The sequence below is a fragment of the Natrix helvetica genome (assembly GCF_964273705.1).
Source record: "Natrix helvetica genome assembly, chromosome: 4".
NCBI classification, from domain to species: domain Eukaryota; kingdom Metazoa; phylum Chordata; class Lepidosauria; order Squamata; family Natricidae; genus Natrix; species Natrix helvetica.
This window is the reverse complement of record NC_138550.1, coordinates 99,142,788-99,169,416: the sequence shown is the minus strand read 5'-3', so window position 1 is coordinate 99,169,416 and position 26,629 is coordinate 99,142,788. Positions and strand designations below refer to the sequence as shown.

The following is a 26,629-nucleotide window of genomic DNA, read 5'->3' as shown; positions in this document are numbered from 1 at the left end:
CCAGGTCCAGATAACACCTTGGCAGCAATCCAGCCTGCCGAGGTCCAGATAACACCTTGGCAGCAATCCAGCCTGCCGAGGTACGACACAGATTTGAGAACTTATCTAATGATAAGTTGATTCCCGCAAAACAACTTTTTGGAAAGTCCCTCCTTAAATAGCCTTGAGAGGAGCCTGATTACGATCACCTGAGTCCAATCATCTCTTGTAAATGCGTAGCTGTTCTCTACGTCTATCAGCTCTCCGTTGCCAGGCATCCAGAAACCACTCCCTTGTCTCCTCCCCACTGCTCCAAGGCATGACGTCAGGAGCACACTCCCTTTGCCTCAGGCGCTTCCTGGTGGCCAACCAGCCTGTCTGATCCCTGCTCGGAGTCGGAATCCTGTCCAGGGTCCTCCACATCCTTCAGAGCCGACTCATAGGGACCCTCGCTGTTGGAGTCTGGTGGCAGCTCCAACGGCTCCTGCTGGGCCACAACATATTTTAATACTTTTTTTGTTAGTAGTTTGTTTTACGTAAAGTCTAGGAAGAAGACTTCTAAGTGATTTGGCACAAAAAGGGATTTACTTCTATTTATAACGTCCTTTAAGTTTTCCTCCCTCTTATAATTATTATTTTTATTTTTTAATATTGTTGCATGTTTGCATACTTTTCCTTTTGTTGAACATTTGATATGTGCAATCCAATTTCAGCCCTTTTTTGATTGGTTTCATTACAGCCCCCTCTGGTGGTGTTCAGAAAAACAGTACTGTAGTGGAAATTTGTGGCATGGTTTTACGAAAGTCTGGGTGGGAGATACAAAAAAACTAAATCTACCACATCTGAGCTGCAAAAATCTAAACAAGTACTGCACAAAAAGTAATGTAAGACTATATATATATGCATATGTCTCTTTCTGTGTATACTGTATATACAAACTCCCATATGTTTTAATACACATGAATAGAACAATGGTGGCTTCTCTGGCCAACTGTTCTTTCATTTTACTTCATTTCATTATTTCATTTTCATTTCTTCTTTGAGATAGTTTCTCAAGGTTCTGACTCAGCTTTTGGAAGTCCCATTCTTGTCTCTGCCATTTGCTTGTGATCAGGCTGGGCAAGGAAAGAAGATGGTTGCCATGAAGAAAATATTGGTCTCCTGTCTCCCAAATTTGACAAGAAGGTTGGACAAGAGGCAATGCAAAGCAGGAATAATACCAGATTCTGGGGGTCACTCATAAGAAGTCAGGACAGAAATTACTGAGTTATCTTTCAGATTTCTTTATAAGGAGCTGCAGCAGGGGCAGGCAATCTATTTGTAGGTTGAATTTTAGTTGCAGGATTATTATTTTTTTTAGTGTGTTTGTCTTATGGCTCACAGGGGGCACGTCTGGTGATGCAAAGGGGCTGACTCTAATTTTGGAATTTAATAATGGGGAAAGGGCTGTGATTTACATTGCAAAGGCTTGGCAGATCCATCTCCACCTTTATTTTTCACTACTGAAAAAATTACCATGATAATAGGTATCTTTTTAAAGCAGCCTGCGGGGTCCATGGCTTAAGGAGTTTCTGTAGCTTACACCTAGGTTACCTTACTTGATTTAAGATAACAGAAAAGTTTTGCATTTTTTGGTGAACAAAGTATTTTACTCATCTGAATTTGCCTGCTTAAATTTTGCAGAGCGTTAAGATAAAAAGGGGAAATGGTTGATGACAGGACGTAAAAGGAATAATATGAAAATTCAGGGGAAGAGGGCACTGGCCACAGTCCAACCTGTAAGAATAGTTAAGCCTCTAGATTTAAATAGTTTAAGTGTGATTAAATGAATACCCAAGACCACTGAAAGTTTAACTATGTACTTTTGCCTTTTTAACATGGATTTTATTTAGAGCTACAATGTTGCTTAAAATTTTGAGAAGCCTTTTGAATGTTACTTTGGCATTAATATGACCTAAAACAGCGATGGCAAACCTTTTTTGGCTCGCGTGCCATAAGTGGGGGGAGCACAGGGGGGTCGTGTGCAGGCGTGTTGCACCCATAATGCAATGTGCGACCCCCCCAGTGCACATGCGTGCACTACAGGCATGACCCCCCCCCCCATTTTTGCATGCTTTTTTCGCCCTCCGGAGGCTTCAGGGACCTTCAGGAAGCTTCCCTGAAGCCTTCGGAGCGCTCAAAACGACCCTCCGAACGGCCTCGCGTGCCCTGACAAATGGCTCCGCATGCCACCTGTGGCACGCGTGCCATAGGTTCGCCATCACTGACCTAAAACTTCTATTTTCCATACAAGCCCTAAGCACCCTATGCATGGCACACATATAAATACAAATGCTTATTTAATTATTTGTATATTTGTATGTGCACACTTTTACTTCTCACTCTCTACACAGTTAGCAGTATATTTTAGGACAAAGTGAGGTTTATCTAAATGTTTGCAAGGATGTCGTTCCATTCGGATGACTTTATTTTTAAAAAATGGTTCTCACTCCTTCATTTGTTAAAACATTACATTTGAATGTCACCTTGTGGACATTTCTGCAGCTGAGAATAGACTGATGTAAAAAGAAAAAAAGAAAATCTCTATACCACCCAAGATAGAAATTGCTCTTGACATTAGTTCTTGTCTTTGGAAGCACAGATATTCAAACAGACCATTTTTGAGAGATCACATATATTACACAAGACAGTTTAAGGAAAGTTAAAAGCAATGAAACGGGACCTTCCGGAGGTCTTGACTTTTGCCATTTCAGGTTTGAGTTGTAGAGTGGAGAAGAATTCAGAGAACAAGATGCACCTGAAGGCCAGGCAAGCAATAATGGATGGAAACTGAACAAGGAGAGAGTCAACCTGGAAATGAGAATTTTTCTGATGGGGAGAACAATCAACCAATGGAACAGAAGTTGCCTTCAGAAGTTATGGGAGCTTCATCACTGGAAGCTTTCAAGAAGAGACTGGACTGCCATCTGTCAGAAATGGTGTAGGGTCTCCTGCTTGGGCTGGGGGGTTGGACTAGATGACCTACAAGGTCCCTTCCAACTCTGTTAATCTGTTAAAATACAGCTCAGAGGTCCAATTTTCATTACATCTAGTATTAGGTATGAAAAGTATACCCCCCATTTTTCTATTATTTTTCTATGTATTCCTATAAACAATATATCACATCGTCTAGATACTGTGCACTATCAGAACAGGGGTGGGTTCCAGATCCAGTTGCAACCGGTACGGTGCAACGGGACGGGGTGTCTACCACATGCACAATGCTCTGCGATGGCTCCACGACGCTCCAGCTGCTTGGCAGAATGTCACGCAGGCGCCATACACTCTGTGTGCATGCCTGTCAGCTCGGATAAGCTCAAATACAGGTAAGGCGGGCGGGTGGACAGGTGGGCCCTCCGGAGTACCATACCAGAATGGTACCTAGTGCTCCCAGCAGGCACTGGTACACCCGTACCGGGGCATACCGGTTGTATCCCACCACTGTATCAGAACATAAAGAAATCTAATAAAGGAGAATATTTGTAGGTCAGGGTTGACACGAGGGGTTCTTGGTTCTCTCTGAGCTCGCTTGTTTTCTTGCAGATGTTTCGTTACCCAAACTAGGTAACTCCTTACTAGCACTGATGATGTAACCTAGTTTGGCTAGTGAAACGTCTGCAAGAAAACAAGCACGCTCAGAGAGCACCAAAGGCTCCTCATAAAGAAACCTTTACAAGATGCTACCTAGAAAGCACACACAAATAATTAAGTGGTTGGATAAGATTGTCCCAGTGTTCAATAGTCAGGCAGCATTGTATGACACCACAAGAGTTTCATACGGTAGGTAGTCCTTGACTTACAACTATTTATATAGTGACTGTTTGAAGTTACGATGGCACTGAAAAAAGGGGCCTTATGGCTGGCTTTCATGCTTAATGACCGTTGCAGCATCCCCATGGTCACGTGATCAAAATTGAGGCAATTGGCAGGTATTTATGGCAGCTGCCCAGTCCTGGGGTCATGTGATCACCATTTGTAACCTTCCCAGATGGCTTCTGACAAGCAAAGTCAATGAGGAAAGTCAGATACATTTAACAACTGCAGGATTCGCTTAATTTGCTTAACAGTTATGGCAAAAAAATGGGGCAAATCTCATCTAACAAATTGCCTTGCTTAGCAGTGGAAATTGTAGGCTCAATTTTGATGATAAGTCAAGGACCATATATTACCATGGTTATGAACAGAAAAAAATGAGATATTTATGTATCATAAGGACTACACTATATTGTCAAAAGTATTCGCTCACAACTGAGTCTAATTATGTAGATGGGTGAGCAAATACGTTTGGCAATATAGTGTATGTGCAAAGCTATGACACTCTTTTTCCCCCTTAAACAAATGTTTTTTGTGTAGTATTAGTCAGCCTTTTTGTTGGACCAAGCAGTTGTCATGACTGGAGTTGAGTTAATCACTGCTTGGGGTTTCTTGTCAATAATCTCTTTTTAACCTTTAGAGTAGTGCAATTTGCAAAACAAGTTTACCCATGTGTGGTTGAATCCAGCACTGTCTCTACAGCCCACTCAAAGAATTCCAACGAAGTTTACTAAATTATGTGTACATAAATATAATGAATCCAAGATAGGGAATTGTTAAATCACATTTGCATCCATCCCATCGTTTCAGAGCAGTTTGGCTTCTCTTTGGCTCTATGACCTCTGTAATATTACACATGTCACACTCCAAAACTGCTGATCAGTGGGGTTTCAGGAAGGTCACTCAGACATGTCTGGCCAATGTGTCATTTTCTGTTCCTCCTCTGAAGACAAATCTACTGCCAACTCATCTTTTTTTGGCAGGCTTCTATAAGACACGACAACATGCAATACTCAGGGCTTCAGACACAGGATCTGAGTGAGTCCTTCTTCTCTTGTTAGTCAACTGAGAACACACGCCATCCATAGAAGCTCCAGATCAACAGTGGCAATGCTATCAATTTGTATGGTGAGCATCTTCCAGGAAATCAACAAGAAGAGCACTGATTTCTAACTGAATATGATTTGAAGGTCCATAAAGCTGGATTCAGAGCCGCAATTTTCTCATGTGGAAGTTTGGACAGAGGAAAGCTTCCTCATCTCCCAACCCCCATGTAAAAAAATGGTCTTTAACTGAAGTTAAAAACACACTAGGCTGTAATATAGGGTTTGTTTTTTCCGTTTCAGTTCAGCATACTTGGTATATCCAGCTGATGGGGAAGGATTTAACACAATCCAGAGCTGGGAATTCTGCTATAATTATGGGATGGTTTTAGAAAAAGCATGGTAGCCAGATCTGGGCTTGACCTGCATTTTTAAAATGAAGAAGAAGAAGAAGAAGAAAAGAGGCATGCTGGGTGACACAAACTCAGACATTCATCCTTTCTATGCCATGCTAATTATCTGTGTTATAGTCGGTCACTGAGGAGGCAGAGGCAGGAATTGTTTAACGCGTTTATTGTTTCACAGAACTGACAGGAACCAAAGAACTAAAGCCGTCTGTCTGACAGCTATTTATACAACTAGCTGTCAGACGGCGAACCAATAGAAACAAGGCATTTCTCCCGCCGGCTGGCCGGCGCGCCTGAGCCAATCAGAGGGCTTCTCCTCTCACTCGCCCTCTGCTGGCCAGGCCCGTCGGTATACAACAATCTATTATAGGGCTCTTCAAACATGGCAACTTTAAAACTTGTGGATTTCAACTCGCAGAATTCCTCAGTCAGGAAGTCCACAAGTCTTAAAGTTGTCAAGTTTGGTGACCCCTAGTCTAGTATATATTTTTTCCAGCAGGCCTAAGGAATGCATAGTGGGATGGAGCCCATTCAATGGCTCGTGTGGTATGTTGTCGCTGGGACAAGGTGGGTGTGGGTTTATTTTATTATGTTAGTTTATTAATTTATTATCTCCTCTTTTATTCATTTTATTGCTTTTATATTGTTTTTACAATATATAATATTCTTGTAAGCCACCTTGAGTCACCAAGTCTGAATAGGTGGCAATATAAATTTCCAAATAAATAAATACTTGGAGAATTTCTGTTGAGTTTATTTCTGTGAAAAGAAGGTGTCCCTTTGACAGAAAAGGGAGATTCTGAAGAGAAGGAGGGGATTTGGTTGCTTGGATTCATCATAATCCAAAAGCAGGAATATGAATATGGCTTCCTTCCAAGGAAATGTGAATAAGGCAGCCTAAATCCACTGCCAGTTGTGCCTGCTGGACGCCGGGATCTTACTTGATCTTGGTTTCTGTACAGAACGGCAAAACAAGCAAGGTTACTGGGCTTGTTCGGCTGCCTGCCAGCCACACGCTCCACTTGCATAGTGTGTGTGTCCAACTACATGGCCAGAATATCAGGTCTGCGTTTCCACTGGCAGCACAAGCTGCAGAGGCCTATCTGTTGTGTGTGCTATCTTCTCAAGGCTAGCAACTGCCATTAGAAACTGTTCCTGTGAATGAAGCTCTCGAAGCTGGTGCAACAAACAGAAAAATCTGAACTGAGATGCTTTAAGTCAGGGGTGTCAAACTCCTGCGGGCAGGATCTGGCCCATGGGGTGCTTAGATCTGACCCGCGGGGCTGCCCTGGAAACAGCGAAGGACCGGACTGCAGTGCCTCTGCCAGCAAAAATAGGCGGACCTCTCGAGCTCTGTTTTTGCAGGCAGAGGGTTGCGGGAGGCCACGCCTACCCTAGCCATGCTCATCTTGCCCCCCCCCCCTCAGGTCAAACACAACCCTGATGCGGCTCTCAATGACATCGAGTTTGACACCCCTGCTTTAAGTTAAGGCTCCCTTCAGTCTGTGGTCAAAAAAGTCTAGAAGGCAGCTATAATTCTGTCTGTCTTGTAGGTGCACTGCACACATTGAGCCATTGGAGACAACTGTGCACAACTGTCTCAGAGCGAAGGCATTTAAACAGCTCCACCCGGAAAAGCTGGTCCTGATCAAAGGGGACAAGAGGCAAAGGTGCTTTGGTGTTGCTAGCCGCAGCTGCACTTTGCAGCGTGAAAGAGGCAGCAGCGTTGGTGGCATCCAGCCTGCAAGCAAGCCCTAAATGCTTAGTTTGGGGGCGAAGGTGCTCCACAGGCAGAACAGAGGCCTCCAAGGAAGCCCCACCCTCAACCATGCTGCCATGACACTCTGCTGCCTGAAAAAAAAATGTAGTTTTAAACTTAGGACCATTGCAGGCAAAGCATCTAAGGAGCAGCTGACAGAATTACAGCCAGAACAAAATAAGAGGCCCCTTCCCTTCCAGCATCGTTCTCTCTCTTCTTCCCCTCCTGTCTTGCCCTGTCTCTACTGCAGTTGCTAACCTGGATATACCATATTGAAGATCAATCAATCAGAATAGAGCTGGAAGGGACTTTGGAGGTCCTCTAGGCCAACCCCCTGCTCAAGCAGGAGACTGTACTATTTCAGGCAATTGGCTGTTGAGATTCTTCTTAAAAACCTCCAGTGATGAAGCACCTACATCTTCTGTAGGCAGACCATTTAACTGGTTAATTGTCACTGTTAGGAAGTTTTTCCTTAATTCCAGGTTGCTTCTCTCCTTGATTAGTTTCCATCCACTGTTTATTGAGAAATTCAATGATTGTTGTGCATAACTAGTGGTGGGATTCAGCCAGTTTGCGCCACTTTGGGAGATCTGGTTGTTAACTTTCTGAGCAGTTTGGTGAACTGGTTGTTGGAGGAAACCATTAGGGCAGAGAACCCACTTCATGCCAGGAAGAAAAGGATTGCTTGTTCTATTATTTGTCCCCTGGTAGTGAGGCATCGGGTGGGAATTCTTCTATGTGACATCTGGACTTTGGGCTCCAAGGAGACTTCAAACATATGTACAATATGTACCACGGTGTTCTACCTGCAGCAAAATGTTGTGCTTTGAAACCAATTTTAATTTTGTTCTAGACTAAGTGTGGGCAACTTGCATGTCTTGAAGTCTTCTTTTTTTTAGGCCTATTGACGATTACTGAACTCTGACAGCACCGTTTACAGTACTACTGTGTTGAATGGGAAACGACAGGATAGGTTTATCAGCAGGGGAAAAAATCCCCCTGTGTTGCTAAAGGCACAATCATGACTTATAGCCTTATTACCAGGCACTTTGTGTAGATTATTACCTCCAGAAGGTGCTGGGAATTATTTTTCAAATAAATCTCTGTATTTCTCAAGCCAGAGAAACTGTTCTCCTGCTAAATATTCCTTCCCAGTATCTTCTGATCTGTTGTTGCTCATTTCCGGAATGCATATTGCTATTTCAAAGCAGGATTGCAGCAACTCCCTTTTGCACACACATGTGCTTTCAAGCTAACTATTCCCCTACTGTTGCAACAGCACCACTAGATCCTGTGCAGCACCGGGGACACGGTCCTAAATATACCTATAAGGGATAAAACTCTCTGAATCCCTCACCTGTTTTTGAGTAAATATTAAATTGCTCTGAGGAAGGTTGATTGCAAGATAGTTGCTGAGCTTTATTCTGTGTAGGATTGGGCACATGGCCTTGATTTCTTTATAAGCCTTAGAGGGGATAAACAAATACATTAATCTAAGCACAGAATGGGGCTACTTAAACCTGTGTTTAAGCAGACACCCTTGGAAGTATCTGAATTTTGTTTCAGAATAAACATATTTCTTAAGAGGGAGACAGATCCAGCCTTACAATCCAAAGGCAATTTGATTGCTGCTTTGATCTGTTTTTATTCCTGGAGAAAGAGTAGCTGGTTCAGAGATGAAAAGTTTGAGCACTGTTACAGTTTGAGTTGCCTATATTTTGATATTTGATGTTATGGCCATTGGGCTTCCTCTGGAGTAAAAATTACCATCTCCTTACCTTGAAACTGATACTGTAAGCTTGTGATCCTCCATGAATTTCATTGGCAGGCAATCCCTTCCAGCTATGCAAATATCAGATCATTTCCAACCCAGGCTAGTACAATGCAACAAAAATAAAGAGCCGGTTTTTAATTTTATTTTTTGCAAAGAGAAGGAGAAGAAGATCTGTTCCCTTTTTAAAAAAAAAAATATGCAAGTTAGCAATGCTGTTTTCCCAGGATCAAAAAAGGGACTCTAGAAAAGTTTTCAACAGGAAGGCCAAGAAGGGTCCTAAACCAGGGGTGTCCAAACTTGGGAACTTTAAGACTTGTGGACTTAAAGTTCCCAAGTTTGGACACCCCTGTCCTAAACAGTTGAGAAGAAGAATCCTACACAGTTGGATCCTGCACCAACCCCTTGGGGCTGTGGAAGTGTTCTTGCATCAGACTCTAATGATGCCCTTTAACTCCAATAGGTAGTAAGCAGCTTGCAGCACTCATTGTGCCAAGAAGAAGGCTTGGTTTAAGTCTTGCAGTCGGTTCCCCATCTTCAGAAAATACAAAGAGTGAAGGGAGTCTCAAAAAACTGACCTCTTTTGTGCCAGATCCTTCTTGGTCAGCCACTCCCAAGCCAATGTCTCCAGATGGGTTGGATTGTAACTCCGGTCAGTCCTAGCATCTATGACAACTCCCATGGCCAATTCACCATAGCCAATTCACCATGGCAAATTCGCCATGTCCACTAATGTAGTGCAATTATTATGTAGTAACTAATGTAGTGATATTAGCGTAATTAGTTACACTAATATTGAAGAAATAGAGGAATGGGAGTATTAAAGAAAGGATGCCAAAGGAGGGACAAAATGAAATGGGAATGACAAAAATAAAACAATTTTTAAATAGTTTTTAAATAGTTAAATTGAATTGTTGACTTATCCTGCAGCGAGTTGGCCATGGCGAGTTTGTCCCATTCCATTAGTCCCAACCTAGATTGTCATGCAACTCAGAGCTGATTCAAGAGTAGTCCTATCAGTAGTGAAATTCAATTTTTTACTACCGGTTCTGTGGGCGTGGCTTGGTGGGCGTGGCTTGGTGGGTGTGGCAGGGGAAGGCTATTGCAAAATCTCCATTTCGCACCCCACTCAGAGGAGGTATTTGCTGGTTCTCTGGACTACTCAAAATTTCTGCTACCGGTTCTCCAGAACCTGCTGAATTTCACTCCTGAGTCCAGTCCATAGGAAACACATCTGCCTGGAGTAGGGCGATCTAGTCATCCAGGAGTGGATGCCCCCCTTCGATCCCATCAGCCCCAGCAATGATAAAAAGGAATTGTAAGACTATTGCTATTCAAAAGTTTCTTCTGGACATCCTGGTGTGTTTCAAACCATCAAGATGTCACTTTTACTCTTTAAAAAGACACTGCACACACACACACACACACACACAAACATGTGTAAGGTCGGGATAAATAACAGATCTGCATTATAATGAATTACAGAATCAAGATCTGCTAAATATTATTCTCCTATTTTTTAAGAAGTCTGTCCTGATTAGCAACAATGTGCATCAGTAGCCCTTTGAATGCTCTAAAACAACATGCAGCTTTTGTTATGTTTGAGATCTGAAGGGCACAAGGCAAGCTCTTTTGCTGCCTGCCAGAGGCCATCAAACAAGGGTTTTTCTGCACTGTAGGCTCATATACATAAGAAAGACCATCCTACTGTAAAACTCCAGTGAATTCCCGGGCCCATCAATCTCCCTTATAGAGAAATAAAAGGCCTGCTTGCTAGAAAGGCAGTTCCAGAGAACTCAGGGATACTTAAAACAATTAAACCTTTGGGATCAATTGACACTGATCATCAGATTGGATTTAAATCAGAACAGTTCTCGGTAAATAAAACACGGCCCACCAGCTCCAGATTAGGCCCCTCCTGTCCTAATAAAGTTCATTAGCGTTTAAACACGCAAATTCAGGTTCTTTATCCGGATCGATGAAGCAGCTGTTCAGGTTTTTACACACACACACACACACACCGCCCTCCAGCCTGTAGCTCTAATTGTCCATGATAGGCTTGACTGAGCCTCCATTCAATAGGACCAGCCCAAGGGTGCCTATATTGTATTTTTCCAAGTCCCACTGAGTTCAAAGAGCATTTAAGGAGTTAAACGCAAAAAGGCTTTTGAAACACCCTGAAATCAAAAGAGAAGTTGCAGTAAGACAAATCAGTCCAAATTCCCAGCTAAATTTAAACTGGCTCTGGCTCTTTTCTCTGGGTCTCCACGCTTAACCTTACACAGGTAGCCCTCAACATGTGACATCCCCCCCAATTGAACCCCAAATTTATATTGCTAAGTGAGAAATGGGTTAAGTGAGCTTTGCTGCAATTTACGACTTATCCTGACACCTTTCTTAAGTGAATCACTCTGGTTCTTAAATTAGTAACCTGATCGCTAAGTGAATCTGGCTTCCCCCTTCATTTTGCTTGTTAGAAGGTTGCAGAAGGTGGTCACATGACCCCGGGACCCTGCAACTGTCATAAATGTGAGTCGGTTGTCAAGCATCCAACTATAAATCACGGGACCACGGGGATGCTGCAATGGCCGTGAGTGTGAAAAATGCTCCCAAGTCATTTTTCCAGTGCCCTTGCACCTCAAATGGTCATTAAGTGAACCGTTGTAAGTTGAGGACTACCTGTAAAGAGTGCAACTTCCTCTTCTTAACCAATTGATCCCAATTAAACCTTTGGGATCAATTGACACTGATTAAATCCAATTGGATTTAAATTGGAAATTTGATTTGATTTTTCAGTGCCCTTGTAACCTCAAATGGTCATTAAGTGAACTGTTATACCTCGAGGACTACCTGTAAAGAGTAATAACCTCCTCCTTTTAACCTTAAGCGTTGTAATAACCCAATCTCCGGAAGAAATACAGTCCAGTACTCTCCCCCCCCCCAAAGTCCCAACTTCTTTCCCCAGAAACCCCAAGCCCCCCGGGTTCGGTTCCTGGGAGCGGACGGAGGAAAGGACGAAGCAGAGTGGTGGTGGTGGTGGGAGAGGCTTGTAGAAGGCAATTTGGGGAGTTTCTGTTTCCTTCTCTTCCCTTCCCTTCCCGCCCGCTCAAATATTCAGAATGTTTTCCTCCGGGGCGGATTAAACTTTGACAGGCTGGATAAGCGGTGATTTCGCCTCCTTTGATGGCGGGATTGCTGTTGTCAACAAAAGGGAAAATCTCGGGGCTGATCATGGTCACGCATCAAATGCACAGCCGCCACTTGTGCCAGGCAGGAAACCCCGCGATGGGAACTTCCGTCCAGGAAAGGCATTGTCTTTGGAAAGGAAGAAGAAGAAAAAATAACCGCCACCCCCACAAAAAACAAAAAAACAAACAAACGAGGACCCTCTCTCTGGCTCCCTTTTCTAGAGGAGTAGCTGCCGGCGATTGAGGGAAAGTTGCAAAAGCAACTTTTAAAAAGTAAGAAATCAACGCGCCGCCACTTTCTCCGTAATTTCCCACTAATTTCTTGGCGCGTTTTAGTATCTCTGAACCCACCGTCTAATGATTAGAAAGTAGATGGACCGCTCTTTCCTTATGCGACCCACTCCCCAGTGTTAGCCGGGGAGCGGCTACCGGTAATTAAATTACATCAGAGCTGAATATTCTTTGCCTTGTGGCCCGCTCCCGGCTCCGTTAAGTAGTTGGAGACACTTCCAGCAAGCCCCGGGGGATTGGGGTTCGGCATTCGGTGTTCTGCATTGGAGCCCTTTGCAGTCGATTTCGGATCGCCCAAAAGGAAGTTCGGTGATCTGCCTCTCGATCTGCTCCACCTCCTGTGTCCAGATTATTCTGTTGAAGAATAAATTCCGTCGATTGGCTTTCTGAGATGCTACTTCTCAGCTTTGAAAGAAGGCGGATTTAGCGCTTTAAAAGCTATCTTCTCTTTGAGGTCTCAATTGTGTTCAAACTGATTGTAACCAATCTCATTACGCATATGTTGTACACTCACAATAATAATAGTAATAATAGTAACAAGAAGAAGAAGAAGAAGAAAAAATAATGAACTATCGCGACCTGGCCATTGACTATGGATGAAGCATGTAACAGTGATACCCGTTGTCATGGGGGCACTTGGCACCATGTCCAAGAATTTTACAAGATACATCAACAAATTGCAGCTTCCTGCAATAACACCAGCGGAACTGCAAAAAAACCTGCGCTACTCGGAACATCTTATCTTTTAAGAAGGTACTTGGTTGATACCTAGGACGCTGGCAGCAAACCGTATCAACCATTAGCACCAGTCACTGGTATTTGTAATGCATTTTTGAATGTTCAGTTGGCTGAGATTCATGTTGAATAAAGTAAATAATAATAATAATAATAATAATAATAATAATAATAATAATAATAATAATAATAATAATAATAATAATAATAATAATAATAATAATAATAATAATAATAATAATAATAATAATAATAATAAATAATTAATAATAATTATAATTATAATAATTATAATGTAGAGCATCGAGTCTTTTGATGTTGTCTGATCGTTCCAAAGAGACAAACGTTCCAAGAGTGCGCCCCGCGAGAACTATGGCCAATAGCAATAGCACTTATATATCACTTCATAGCTCTCAGAGTCAGCATATTGCTCCCAACTATCTGGGTCCTCATTTTACCCACCTCGGAAGGATGGAAGGCTGAGTCAACCTTGAGCCTGGTAAGATTGGAACTGCCAAATTGCAGGCAGCTGGCAGGCAGAGGTCAGCAGAAGTAGCCTGCAGTATTGCACTCTAACCACTGCCCCACCACGTTTCCATCAATCCAACCACTTCCAAAAGTTCTAATTCTAATTTGCCGAACTTTTGGAAGGCTGTGGTTGGCCATCCTTCTCGCGGACGCACTCAGGAACGTTTGTTTGGAACGCTCAGACAACATCAAGAGACTCGATGCTATACGATCAGTTTGGACACAATTGAGACCTCAGAAGTAGCTTTAAAGCACACAATTGAGTCTGCCTGCTTTCAAAGCTGAGAAGTAGCATCTCAGAGAGCCAATCCACGCGATGCTTCAGCAGCGAGACACATTTAGGAAGAAGGGCAATCTGATAGAAACAGGTTGATGGTAACAGGATCTAGAATCAAGGAGTTTTGGAAAGAAAATCAGCCAATGAATGGAATGCATTGGAGGAGATCGATCCTAGGGCTACCATGCCTGAATTGCAAACATTTGGTTAACCAGTAGATGGCAGCAAAGAGTTACAACTATGTCTCTAATTGCAGTTTAGTGAATGTCTGGATTTTCCCAATCCAGGTAGGTATCTGGCAAGACAGGACATAGTGAAGGCCAAATATAGAGAAGCCAGTTATATATTATTCAGAGAGATAATTTCTGAATGTACATGTTTGGTAGCTAGATTCAGGCTTTGAATCGGCTCATTGAAATAAACCACGCCTATGCTAGATATGCGTATAGTCAAGGCTATGTATGTACCAGTTGCAATGTATGGCTGTGAAAGTTGGGCCATAAGAAAGGCTGAATGCCAAAGAATGGAGTCCTTTGAACTATGGTGTTGGAGAAGACTCCTGTGAGTCCCTTGGACTGCAAGGCGATTGTTTCTTTTTTTAAAAAAAAACCGGTTTGGTCTTTTTGGAAATGGGTTTAATCTTTTTTTTAACTTTTGTGATGTGTGTTTTTAATGTTGTACGCCACCCTGAGTCCTTTTGGAGAAGGGCGGCATATAAATCCAAATAAACCTAAACCTAAACAGGCCTGTCCTAGAGGAGAACAACCCTGACTGCTCTTTAGGAGGCCAGATCCTGAAGATGAAACTCAAATACTTTGGCCACCTAATGAGAAGAAAGAAGAGCCTAATGCTGGGAACAACTAAAGGCAAAAGAAGAAGGGGACGACAGAGAATGAGGTGGCTGGATGGATTCCCCGAAGCAGTAGGCATGAGTTTAAAATGGATTACAGGGGATGGTAGAGGACAGGAAGGCCTCGACATGACTTTGGACACGACTTCACAACTAACAACATGATAGATATGACAAGCTTACTTCTATTGGTTTCAATGTGTCACTTGAAACAAATATAGCAATATCCCATTAGGTATGACGAGAGATGCTTAACCTTATCTGTGGGGTCCTACAGGGGTCGATCCTCTCGCCTCTCCTGTTCAACATATATATGAAGCCGCTGGGCGAGATCATCCGTGGTTTTGGGGTGGGATACCATCTGTACGCTGATGACACTCAGCTGTACATTTCTACCCCAAACCACCCCAACGAGGCTGTTGAAGTGATGTCCCGGTGTCTGGAAGCCGTACGGGTCTGGATGGATGACAACAGGCTCAGGCTCAACCCCTCCAAGACAGAGTGGCTGTGGCTTCCGGCTTCCCGGTTCAACCAGCATATGCCATCGCTGACCATCGGAGATGATCAATTAGCCCCGGTGGAAGGGGCACGCAATTTGGGCGTCCTCCTTGATGCCCGGCTGTCTATGGAAGATCATGTGGCAGCCATGGCGAGGGGGGCGTTCCACCAGGTTCGCCTGGTGCGCCAATTGCGGCCCCTTTTGGACCGGGAGGGCTTGCGTACAGTCACTCACGCGCTGGTGACGTCTCGCCTGGACTACTGTAATGCTCTCTACATGGGGCTCCCCTTGAGGTGCACCCGGAGACTGCAGTTGGTCCAGAATGCAGCCACGCGGGTAATTATGGGGAGATCGAGGTTCTCCCATATAACACCTATCCTGCGCGAGCTGCACTGGCTTCCTGTGGCCTACCGGGTGCGCTTCAAGGTGCTGGTTACCACCTTCAAAGCGCTCCATGGCACAGGGCCTAGTTACCTGCGGGATCGCGTCCTGCCCCATACATCCCTGCGACCCGTCCACTCACACAGAGAGGGACTACTCCGGGTGCCGTCCTCCAGAGAGTGCCAGAGGGCAGCGCCCAGAAGTAGGGCCTTCTCTGTAGTGGGCCCCACCCTTTGGAATGACCTCCCCCCAGACATCAGGACTACAACCGACCTTCGCTCCTTCCGTATGAAGCTGAAAACCTACCTGTTTCGACTAGCTGACCTGGCATAATTCTACAACCTCTCCAGCCCAGGGCATTTTTAATTGGTAATTTTAGTTTTTAAGGGTTAATTTCACTGGGGTTTTAACTTTTTTAGGTATTGTAACTTATTTATTTATTCTTACCTCCTCTGTACGCTATATAATACTTTTGTACGTCGCCCCGAGTCCCTGTGGGGAGAGGGGGCGACTAATAAGTTCAAGTAATAAATAAATAAATAAATAAACCTTAATCTCCTGCACCTTCAAATGACTCTCTGGAGGAGCAATTTAATCATTATAACCCGAACTCTTTCCTTGGTTTTCATTCACTTATTTTGTCCTTCTCCAAACCTGACAATTCCTGAATGCTGATCTTGGACTCAGAGACACCAGCCCATTCCCCCCTTTCTTCTCACTTTTACCAGGGACCTACCTACATCTTGATGAATGAACTTCCCACCTTCCTTTTGGCCTTAGGTTCAATCTGCTTTTTTAGAAGGAGGGGGAAAAGTAATTAATTACCGTTTCTTTGCAAACTGCTTACAGTTTGATGCCTTAAGCCGTATCTCATCTTGCCTGCTATCAATTGCCCTTCATCTCTTTCTTAATTCTTCCCCAGGAAAACATGGCAAGGTTTGGATGGAAGCTGGAAGGCTGGAAAGATAAAAGTGGCCCCTGGAATAAAGCAGATGCAGAGATTCCCCCTTGCCCAGTCTGATGGTGCCTTGGTGTATTGGACTACAGTTACTTTTGTCCCCAGCCAGCATGTTTATTGGTTCTGTTCTCTAAATATGATGGGAGCTTTAATCAAAGACTGGGAGATGCTGGGAGGGGCAGGGGATATGTTATGGGGCTGACCCATTTTTTCCCTCCATAATCCCAAACTCTTTTCAAAAAAATTATGTTCTGTTGCAGCCTTCCCTAGTTTGACACACTGTCCAATGCATTGGGACTACAGCTGCCATCCCACCTGTAGTGGCTTTGTTTATTTATTTTTAAGTAGCTCTGACCCATTTCAAGTTAACCATAATTAATAATGCAGTCCTATATATGCCTTTCCAGAAGGAAACCCCATTAGGTCAGTGAAATTTACTTGCAACTCAAAGTAGTTTCGGTTGGTCTGTCTCCACATGTAGAGTCATGGCTTTTGGAGGAGGGTTAACCCCAATATGTGATTGAGGCTGGGGCTATAAAAGTTTGGGTTTGATGCTCCCAGCCTTCACATGCTGCTTCTTGCCCTTTCAGTGCCTTTCACAGGGCCCAACAAGTTTAGCTGTTAGTGAGCTAAGCAGTTAATTTCCAATTTATGTGCCATCCAAACATGTTGGGCTACAGGTCCCAGTTCTGTACAGTCTAGCAAAATACTCGCTGGTTGGGAAATGTGGAAATCTCATCTGGAAGATCACCAGGTTGCAATGGTTTTATTACCCCCCAATGAGATAAAATAAACTCATTTCTTTTTCGCTTTGGTTTAACCCTATAGTTCCTTGCATAAAAAATAGACTGTGTAATATCAACAACTTTGTGGAGTGAATATAATGTTCCGGTATTGTAACTTACAGAGTAGGATGCCAGAATTTATTTAACCAGAAGTTCATTTGGTAAAGCACAGATGGACAATGGTGACTAAGCCATTAACTGCGCCTTTCAAACCAGAGTCACTGGTTCATATAGTGTGCTTATCAGAACTTAAACCACCTGATGGCTAAGTGGCACCTGAATCCAACCAGAATGCATATGAATCTGACTGAGACTGTCTTTCCCTCGCCTCCCCACCCCTGCGTTTCAAAGGGGCTGTCCGGTCCCCATCCCCCCTTGGGATCAAGAAGCCACCATTACTCAAAGTCAACTGTTTTTATACCTGCTTAACCTGGAAATCGACTCCAAAAGGGCAATTGCAACCAGGAGGTAAATCCCAGCGAGAACTCACCTGCCCAACCCTGCCTGCCTGTAGAGACTTTTACGCAAGAGGGGAAAGTAAGAAGGACCCAAAAGTTGAGATGAAAACTTGTTCAGGCTCTGGAAGGCTTCCTTCTGAAAACAGGAGGAGCTGACCCTTCTCTGGTGCTGCCCGATTGATTCGAACCCACTCAGGTTCGCTTCACCCGCAGATTCAAAACGCTAATGGGGACCATTGGTTATTTACAGAGACCTGGTTATCACATCTCTGCCTCTGTCTCCTGTCTCTGTCTCTCTCTCTCCCCCCTCCTTCACTCTTCCTACCCCCTCCCCTCTGTCTCTCACACACACAGACACACACCACAGTCCTTCCTTTCCCCACAGGGACAAGAAACGCCAACTCGCGAGTTACTGCGCTTCTGCTCTCCTGGGCCCTTGCAGTCGCTCCATTATAGAACTCCTCCCCCCCACTCCAGCCCCGCTTTTCGAAACTTGCTGCCTTTCAAGAGAAGGAGGAGGGGAAGGCGGGTCGGCTCTGCATTCCCAAGAGGCCGTTGCAGGCCTGTCTTTTTGAAACCGGACAGCCAGTTTATCCCAATCAAGTCGTTTTGAAGAGGAAGGCAAAGGAGGTCCCCAGTCCGGCGAAGCCCAGAACATCGAGCAGAGTAAACTCCACCAATTTCGGTCAGAATATCTGGCCACTGATATTTGCAGAAGGAGTCACTGTGTAGAGCCTGAGGCTCGAACGATGTGCTTCTTTGATTGGCCCAGGATCTCCTCTCGCTAAATCCAATTCATGATCTGGTTTATTATCCCTTTACTCCTCACCTGCCTTCTTCCTGAGTTAAACCTGCCCTACAGAAATCTACTTAGGATCAAAGAGAGACCGGCTCGGTCTGGCAGGCAAGGTTTGGAACCCAGCCTTACCGTTGCGCCCTGTAGTCAAATGCAGGCGGAATGAATGCCAGGCAAAACTCCCAGCGGTTCTCGGGCACTGCTCAACCCTCTGCCGGGAAACTGAGCACGCAGCTCGGGATCATTGGATCGCATATACAGAAAGGTGCATTTGCCCTGACAGCTTTCTTTCTTTCTCTTTCTTTCTTTCTTTCTCTTTCTTTCTTTCTTTCTTTCTTTCTTTCTTTCTTTCTTTCTTTCCTTCCTTCCTTCCTTCCTTCCCCCCCCCCTCTCCCTTTCTCTTTCACTTTCTTCCTTTCTCCCTTTCCCTTTCCCTGCAGTTTTGCCCTCCTTCGTCCTTCCCGTTTGCATATTCTCGGAGAAATGCAAAGGCGAAACAAGGGAAGGAGCCTCTCTCTCTTCGCAAAGGACGGCGCCCAGACTGGCTGAGCGAAGCACATCTGAGCCGGTAACCAAGCGAGGGAGCCAAACGACTCCTGGCAGAAGCCTGACGTTCAGAAATGCTTTATGCACAATCCCAGCCAAACTTGTCTAAGCCTAGTGTCTTCTCTTTCTTAAAGGGCCCACATCCCCCAATTTAAAAACGTGGCCTTCGCGTCCTTGGGAACCAAACACCCAGAATAAGCTAGCCCGCTTAAAAAAGAACAGTTAGCACCTCCTCTCCCTGACCCAATCTGTTGAAAAGTCACCCATATTGCAGGCGGCGATAATACAGCGGACACAAGTAATGGATGGAGTGCTGTAATGTCACTTAGTCGTGGCTGCGGTGGTGCCAAGTCTCTCTCTCTTCATTACTGCTACATCCCTACAGCAATTGTTGGATGAACTCTAAAGCGCTTGATCGCGAGTCTCAAAATGGCTTAAGTGAGTCATCTTTCAACCTGTTGGATTACAATCCCTATCTCCGTCTACCATAGCCAAGAGCAGTTGTAATCTAACACGTTTGAACGGCACCAGTGCAGAAGTAAAGGAAGCAAGGATCAAACGCTTCTTAAGCAAAGCCCCGCTTTCTTCTCCCAATTGCTTTTTAACTCTCAATTACACGTCCCCCTTCCCGTTCCAGCCTTTCCCAGTGGAAAACGCAACCAAGCCCACCACCTCACAGTGACCCACAAGTCAAACGAAGCTGAAACGCTAGAATTTAACCCTGCGGGCCCATTCCAATTCTGCTTCGCTCATGAGATCCAGACTGAGCGGGATTGCAACTCTTGCCGCAGAAAAGTCCGGATTCACAACTTCCAGCCAAGTTCTCCCTCCAAGTCTTAGTTTAAAAAGAAAAAAAAAAGTCCTATTGCTTCCGAGCTGCATTTACGCCGCTGAAAACGATCCCCCTCTATTTGAACGCAAAGCCCTCTCGCAGCTCGGTCCATGAAGCGGTTCAATCGGCCACTTCATTGCCCAGCGTCCCCGTGGAAGTCAATGGAGGTCCGCGGCGACTCGACCTGGCTGAGGGACTCACCTGGCTGAGTTCGGACAAAAGACCAGGCGAGGCCCCGTTCCAGCCACCGCTACTCTAACCAGGAGAGACCCGCACTCCGACTAGCCAGTCCCCCTGCCCGGAGGTCTGTGTTGCCGCCCAAGCCGAGGAAGGAGGTGGCTCGCCGGTAAACCAACGGGACGTGAAGGCGCCGCGGCTTTCTGGGACACTTTCCGTGCCAGAGCGCCTCAATTTGCCGGCACCTCCGGCTCAGGGCTGGTTTGCGAGCGGCAGAAGAGCGAAGCCCAGTTTATGTAGCTTCCTCCTTGCTCAGTCGTCACTTCTCTTCTGTCACCCCCACCCCCCAAAATCGCTTGGCGATGCACAGGAGCGCCAGGCCCACAGTGCCCGGCCCTGTGCGCTCATTTGGCTTCCCTGGAGACGCGCGCCCTGCGCTTACCGGGTCTCCGTCCCCTCTACCCTACCACAAAGCTTGAACACAGAAGAAAAGGACCGAGGACCAGGATTCATCCTGGCAGCTGTTCTAGCTCGCTTGTCCTCTGGTCCCCGCTAGGAAAGCCGGGCCGACTCCCAAGAGAACCGGGCCCTGGGAAGAGACAAGCGAGACGCACAACTCCGGAGCTGCTCTTGGCGGTGTAAATCCATCATCCGCGGAGACAGTTTGTGAGCTCCCCGAAGGGAGCTGGCCGAGTGCATTCCTGAGTCAATGCGCAGGCGCAGGCAGGTAGCGCCTTTATGACCAGGTGAGCAGTTCCTCTGGCAGGTAAAAGAAGTCTTTGCCTAAAGAGATCGCAGGAGAGGCAAGCGGGCGGATCACTCATTCCATGACCAGCGGGGACCTGGTGATAGGCAGCCCGGAGCCAAAATGTCACTCCTTGCAAAAATGGGGGACTGGCAGGTAACACAATTCCTCTATTCCTTTCGCTTTCCTTTCCCCCCCTTCTTTCTCGATGCAGGGTTATTATTATTATTATTATTGGGCTTGTAATTTAAAAAAGGAAAACGAAAAGTATGGATCCAGGTCAGCAGGCTGAGTAACCAACCCACTAGTCTTAAGGGCAATGTCCCCAAGGGAAAAGAAGGCGATCTGATTAGGATACTACATGGTTATGCAAAGAGACTCCACGATCTTTCAACAGGTGGGGAGAGTGTGTGTGTGTGTGTGTGTGTGTGTGTGTGTGTGAGAGAGAGAGAGAGAGAGAGAGAGAGAGAGAGAGAGAGAGAGAGAGAGAGAGAGAGAGAGAGAGAGAGAGAGAGAGAGAGAGAGAGAGAGAGAGAGAGAGAGAGACCTCGGACCATAGCTTTATCTTTGCAGTAACAAGTCACCTCCCCTGGAGTCTTCTTGTCTGGGAGTTGGTTGGTTTGCTAATTCTTTTTAGCATGTCTTTATGAAATCCATTGCAAATACTAAAACTTTTGTTTAAAATTGAAGTTTTTCAAACCTCCTGGGTCATGTGACTGTGTGTGTGTGCGCGTGCATTTGTGAGAGAGCAAGAGCAGGAGAGCAATGCACAAAGATGATTCCAAAAAAGGAGCATACATTGTACAATGTGTAAGCACCTGGTTAGCCTTTCTGGCGCGGAGGTCGGGAGAAACTTAAAAGGTGCCAGAAAGCGAAAGCTATTCCGCTCCAGTCTAGGCCTTAGTAAGGCTGTTGCTTGGACTGCGGGTCAGAGGTTCCACCATCCTTCACTCTATATATCCACTGTTCTGCTGGGCCCTGAAAGAAAGGAAGGAGAGGAAGGAAAGGAAAGGAAGGAAAGTTAACTGCAGGCTCTAGGCTGCCAATGGGCTGAACAAGGAAGTCTCTTTCTATCTGAAGACATCCCCCAAAAAAGGCTGAACCTCACCACTCACCTTTATCACTGTTTCAGCTCTCAGCGGATTTCCAGAGCCAACCTGTAGCTCCTAGTGTGGAGGCTTGCCTCTCTTTTGCTTTCTAATTTCAGAGCTGTTTCTGTAGAAAGAAAAAAAGGTTAACTTTACACAGGTCTGGAAGCTTGGTGGCTTTTTCACTTTCCAGGTCCGGACCAAGGGATAAAGAAAAGTTCAAGGGTCTGAAAGCTTTTTAAAAAGCTCTTTTGATTTATGAAGAGTTTCAATGCTACCCAGTTTCTAGATATTGTATGAAAGTGTGTGCGTGCGTGCGTGCGTGTGCGTGAACATTTGTGGAGGCTTAGACCACCTTAAAAGAAGTCCTAGTTCTTTTAACGGTGGGTCATTGACTTCTTCCTATGGAAGTCAGTAGCCGAAGTGCAACAGTCTTAGCTGCCGATATTACAAATTATATATATTTTTAGGCTCGAACTGTAACGGCGTCTGCTTCGGAGGCAAATTTTCAGTAAAAGCTCTTTCTGTACTTCAGGGAATGGCGTTTCAGGTGTGCAAAACGCCAAGCTACCACGCCTTACAGCAAAGGTCATAGTGACTTGGAGGCCAACTTTTGGCCTAAGGGCTGACCCTCCACTGGTCTAAAATGGGCAGATCAACTAAAAGGATGATCAGAAGAGGGCGACCTGTCTGCCTTGCTTTCCAAGAAACCCTGCGCTTCCTGATCCGGAGCCTTAGCCTAACCAACACGGTTCGGACAACTAGAGATGGCGATCCCACTGACATTATTGGGTAGGAACAGCTGGGAGACCGATGCTCCTTGTATAGAATGCCAGAATGTTAGGATCACCTCACAAGGTCCCTTTCACCTGAAAGCGTCCCTGAAGCTCTTCTGCCACATTCTTTTTCCACTACCCCCCCTCCTTTTTTTTTTAAATACCGGGTTTGGAATCCTGATCCCGAAGGTTTAAGCCAGCCAATCCATGCAGGTCAGAGTTACCCACTGTTGATCCTCTTCGAAGGAAGGCCTGCCGATCTCGAGAAGCTCCTTTTCCACCCTCGCCGCCTGCGTGAGGTGACCCTGGGGGAAGAGAAATCATCCACTCCTGTTAGTGCCTGGGAGCCGAGTTGGCGCAACACCCTCGCCGCTGGAAGGCACGGCGTGCCAAGGGAGCGGAGAGGAGAAGGGGTGTGCGTGCCTGCGCGCAGTTGACTCGCCCTGCCAGCGGCGTGAGGACGGGCTTCGGAGCGAGCCTCCCCGCGGCTGGATTTGAACGTCGAGGGAGAGAGCGAGCAAAGCGCCACTTGTCCTCCTCGGGGAGTCAGGAGGAAAAGGAAGAGCGAGAGGAAAAAAAGACCAAACAGAAATTGGGCAGGTGTTCCAGAACCCGGGAAGCTGCTCCAGAAACCGGTTGTACGGCTCTTGGTCTAGTACTAAACTTCCGGATGCTTGAAGAGTTTCCACCAGCCAGTTCTGCTGTCTGCTTAAGTTGGGGCTCCCCTTGAGCGGATGGGGCCCCCAGAATCCGAAGCCATTTGCTTCCCAGTGAACTGGCTAATCCTTTCAGGCCCTTGTTGGAGGTGGAGGAGGGCTGGCTACAGCTGGATTTCCCAGGGAAGAGAGTCTCTGCTTTTTTGGGAGTGATGGGTTTTGCTGCGCTCCAGGCTGTTTCCTTCGCAAACGTGATTCTCCTCAGCGGGAGGACAGAGGTAGACGCAGCGGTAAAAGGGCAGCTCCAGCAACATTTCTGGGCTGCGGTGCCAACGTCCGACTAAGGGAAGAGTCTTGGTTTTAAAAAGAAAGGCCATCTCAGACCTTTCTGCACCAGCTTCTGTTGAGCCGACACGTCCCGCCTGCCGGATGAGAAATCAATTCGGATTAGCATAAAACAGAGGAGCAATGTGATAATCACGGTAAACGGAGGAGGAGGAGGAAGAGGGAATCCAAAAGCTTTGCACAAGCCACGGAAGGAAATTAAAAAAAGGAAATAAAGATTGGACGCAGAGATATGTAGCCAAGGGTCCACACTGTTTTAAATAAGTTAGGCTCTTTCCCATCTCCTATCAGTCAATCTGGTTGGAATTCGATTCCAGATATTGGGCGACTTGGCAGGCTCTGCTTGCCCTCAAAATGCGTCTTTCTCCGTGGTTCCTCCTGCCTTGAAAAGGAAGCTGATTTCGAACAGAAAAGACAAGTTGGATAGGAAAATCCACAGCTCTGCCTTTAATTCACTGCTTGAGGCTAAACCCCCCCCCCCCCAGTCATATGACTCTGTTCACCTCTCTTTGTCCCTTAGGAAGCAGAGGGCTATTGTCTGTAAAAACAACAACAACTTTGTGGCCTGGAGTAAAATTTATTTCAGTCTGACTGCTACCTGCCTGAGCTCCCCCAGAAACCACCTGTTGTTCAAAGTGCTTCTAATAACAAGTCTATTTTGGAATTGAGTCCAAGTAATTCTACTCGAGAACACAACCTTGGAGAATTGGGGAACGCACTTCACTGTTCCCGGTTAGCTGAAAAAGCGCAGAGGGGGCCAATTCATGCCTTCCATGTGTGAATAGGCAACAAATGTGCCTTAAGATACCGAAGGGGGGGGGGGACTTTCATCAGTGTAAAAAACCCCAGAAAGTCGACTGCGTGGTTCTCCTCCTTGCTGCTAAAATTTTGGGATTCACAAATACTGTGTTTAGGCGCGTGTTGGGTTTGGAGAAAAAGCGTGCGCGTGTGTGGGAGGCGATCTTGTTAAACAAAAATTAAGAAAATCCAAAAGAACGAGAAGAAAGGTGTTTTTAAGCCCAAACTGAGTAAATAAAGGTCAGGCCCGACTCAGCTCGTTAACTCCTCTTCTGGCTGGAAACGGATCTCTCGGGAACCGATCCCAAGTGTCCACAATGAGATTGCAGGTTGCGGGTGGGTTCAAGTCGAGAAGAGCTAGCCGGGGGTCCGGTCTAACGGAAAAGGATCCCATCGGAAACATTCCCTTGAAGGGGGTTTTCTACGCTATTTCCGACTGAAGAAATCGCGGGGACATTGGGGGGGGGGAGCCGTTGAAGGGAGGCCTTAGGCGAAAAGCAAACTTCAAGGACCTCCCACGGAAGAGGAACAGATGCCCGGAAGGCTGTTACTTTAAAAGTGAGGACACCCCAAGAGAAGCGCCCCGCTTCCTTCTCCCCTTTCGGGGCCCAAAGGGCTTTACAAAATGGTCCCCCCCCCAAGGGAGGCAGAGCGCGAGCGAGCGGCGTCCCTGCGACCCTGGTCCCTTCGCGGGCCAGTTGCTGCGCTGCTGAGCAATTGGCCGAGGGTTGCTATGCTAATGAGGTGGCGACTGGGCGGTTGGTGAAAGACGAGTGGGAGAAGGGAAAAGTTTCGACCATTAGAGGGAGATCTCCGAGCGGGCACGGGAGATCGCCTCCGCCTCCTCCGCCTCCGCCTCCTCCTGCTCCAGCACTCCAGCGGGCGCGCTCTGCATGCCAGAGGAGAGCGCAAGGCAGGCAGGCAGGGCAAACAACCTCGTCCTCTCTCTCTCTTCCTCCCTCTCTCTTCCTCCTTTTCTCTCTCTCTTTCTTCCTTTCCTTCTTGCTTTACCCCCTCCCCCCTCTCGCACCCTCTTGCCTCTCGCCACGCCAATCCATGAAAATGCTTTGGAAACTGACGGATAATATCAAGTATGAGGAATGTGAGGTAAGCGCTTTCCGGCGACTGGGGCAACCAGGAAAGAGGATCCCTTCCTCCCGCCCCCCCCTAAATGAGAGTGAGAGAGAGAGAGAGAGAGAGCGAAAGAAGAAAGAAAGAAGAAAGAAAGAAAAAAAAGAAAGAAAGAAAGAAAGAAAGAAAGAAAGAAAGAAAGAAAGAAAGAAAGAAAGAAAAAAGAAAAATTGCCAGCTGCGATTGGAAAACATCTTGCAGCACCCAACGAAGCTTTTGGGAGAGCAACTTCTTCACTTGCCGACTTGGCAAATTGGGGAGGCGGGGGCGGGTGGAATCGAAAAGGGGCAGGCGGAAGATGCCCGCCTGTACGGTGGGTGGTTTAGGGGGTAAAAAAAGACCTTTGCCGAAGCACATCGGGAGGGGAGAAAGAAAATGCACCCACACGGATCTTCCTGCAAAGGCTCCGTATCCCAACAGCTACAGGGAAAGGGTCGAGAAGATGGAATGGATGAGCGAAGTGAATGCGGAAGAGCAAAGCCACCACGAAACAAAATTAAAATGTGTTTTAGCCAGTACCGAGATTCCCAGGATCTCCCAAAGAGAGCCACCTCACTCTCAAAAGAGTTGTCTTGGATCCACAGGTCTGGGGTTGCAGACTTGAGGGACCTCTATCTGATGTGGATAGTTGTCATTTCTGCATCAAACCTCCTTTGATCCTGCAGGCTTCCTTCTGCTTCTCAGCCCTTGGATTAAAATTAAAGGAGGAGGAGGAGGAAGAAAAGGATGGTGTTGAGAGGAAGGCAGGCGTGGCTTTAAGCTCTCTTTTGAAAGTCGAAAGTGGAGCCTCGTAGGCATTGCGGGAGGGAGATGCTCGGAGTCATTCAGGCGGTGTGAAGAGTAGGCAGAGATGGAGAAGCACCGCCTAAGTAAGGTGCCAGAAACAATCTTTTGGTAAATCTGTGCCCATAGGGTGCCTTGGTGATAGATCTTGCACAGGCGTATTCTAATACAGGGCAGAGTATAAGAAATGATAAG

General features: G+C 46.1%; 1 protein-coding gene and 1 long non-coding RNA gene across 5 annotated transcripts in view; one reads left to right on the top strand and one right to left on the bottom strand.

Annotated features, from left to right (window-relative positions):
- Positions 1-26,303, bottom strand: LOC309392317. Of its 2 annotated transcripts, none has more exons than XR_014175422.1 (5): positions 26,171-26,303; positions 22,886-23,026; positions 21,973-22,072; positions 21,676-21,835; positions 1-463 (listed from the first exon to the last, which is right to left on the bottom strand). It is a non-coding gene; the product is annotated as an uncharacterized lncRNA (long non-coding RNA). The 2 variants fall into 2 exon arrangements; XR_014175423.1 differs by lacking the exon at positions 26,171-26,303 and adding an exon at positions 23,145-23,696.
- Positions 20,858-26,629, top strand: part of TFAP2A (transcription factor AP-2 alpha) — a 26,704-nt gene continuing 20,932 nt past the window's right edge. Inside the window, exon 1 of one of the 3 annotated variants that reach the window (XM_081953409.1) lies at positions 20,858-21,013. In XM_081953409.1, the coding sequence (XP_081809535.1) occupies positions 20,981-21,013 (33 nt within the window). In that variant the 5' untranslated portion in view covers positions 20,858-20,980. Of the gene's footprint in view, positions 21,014-25,399; positions 25,628-26,629 lie in introns of those variants that run through there. The other 2 variants (XM_081953407.1, XM_081953408.1) reach the window with 2 other exon arrangements.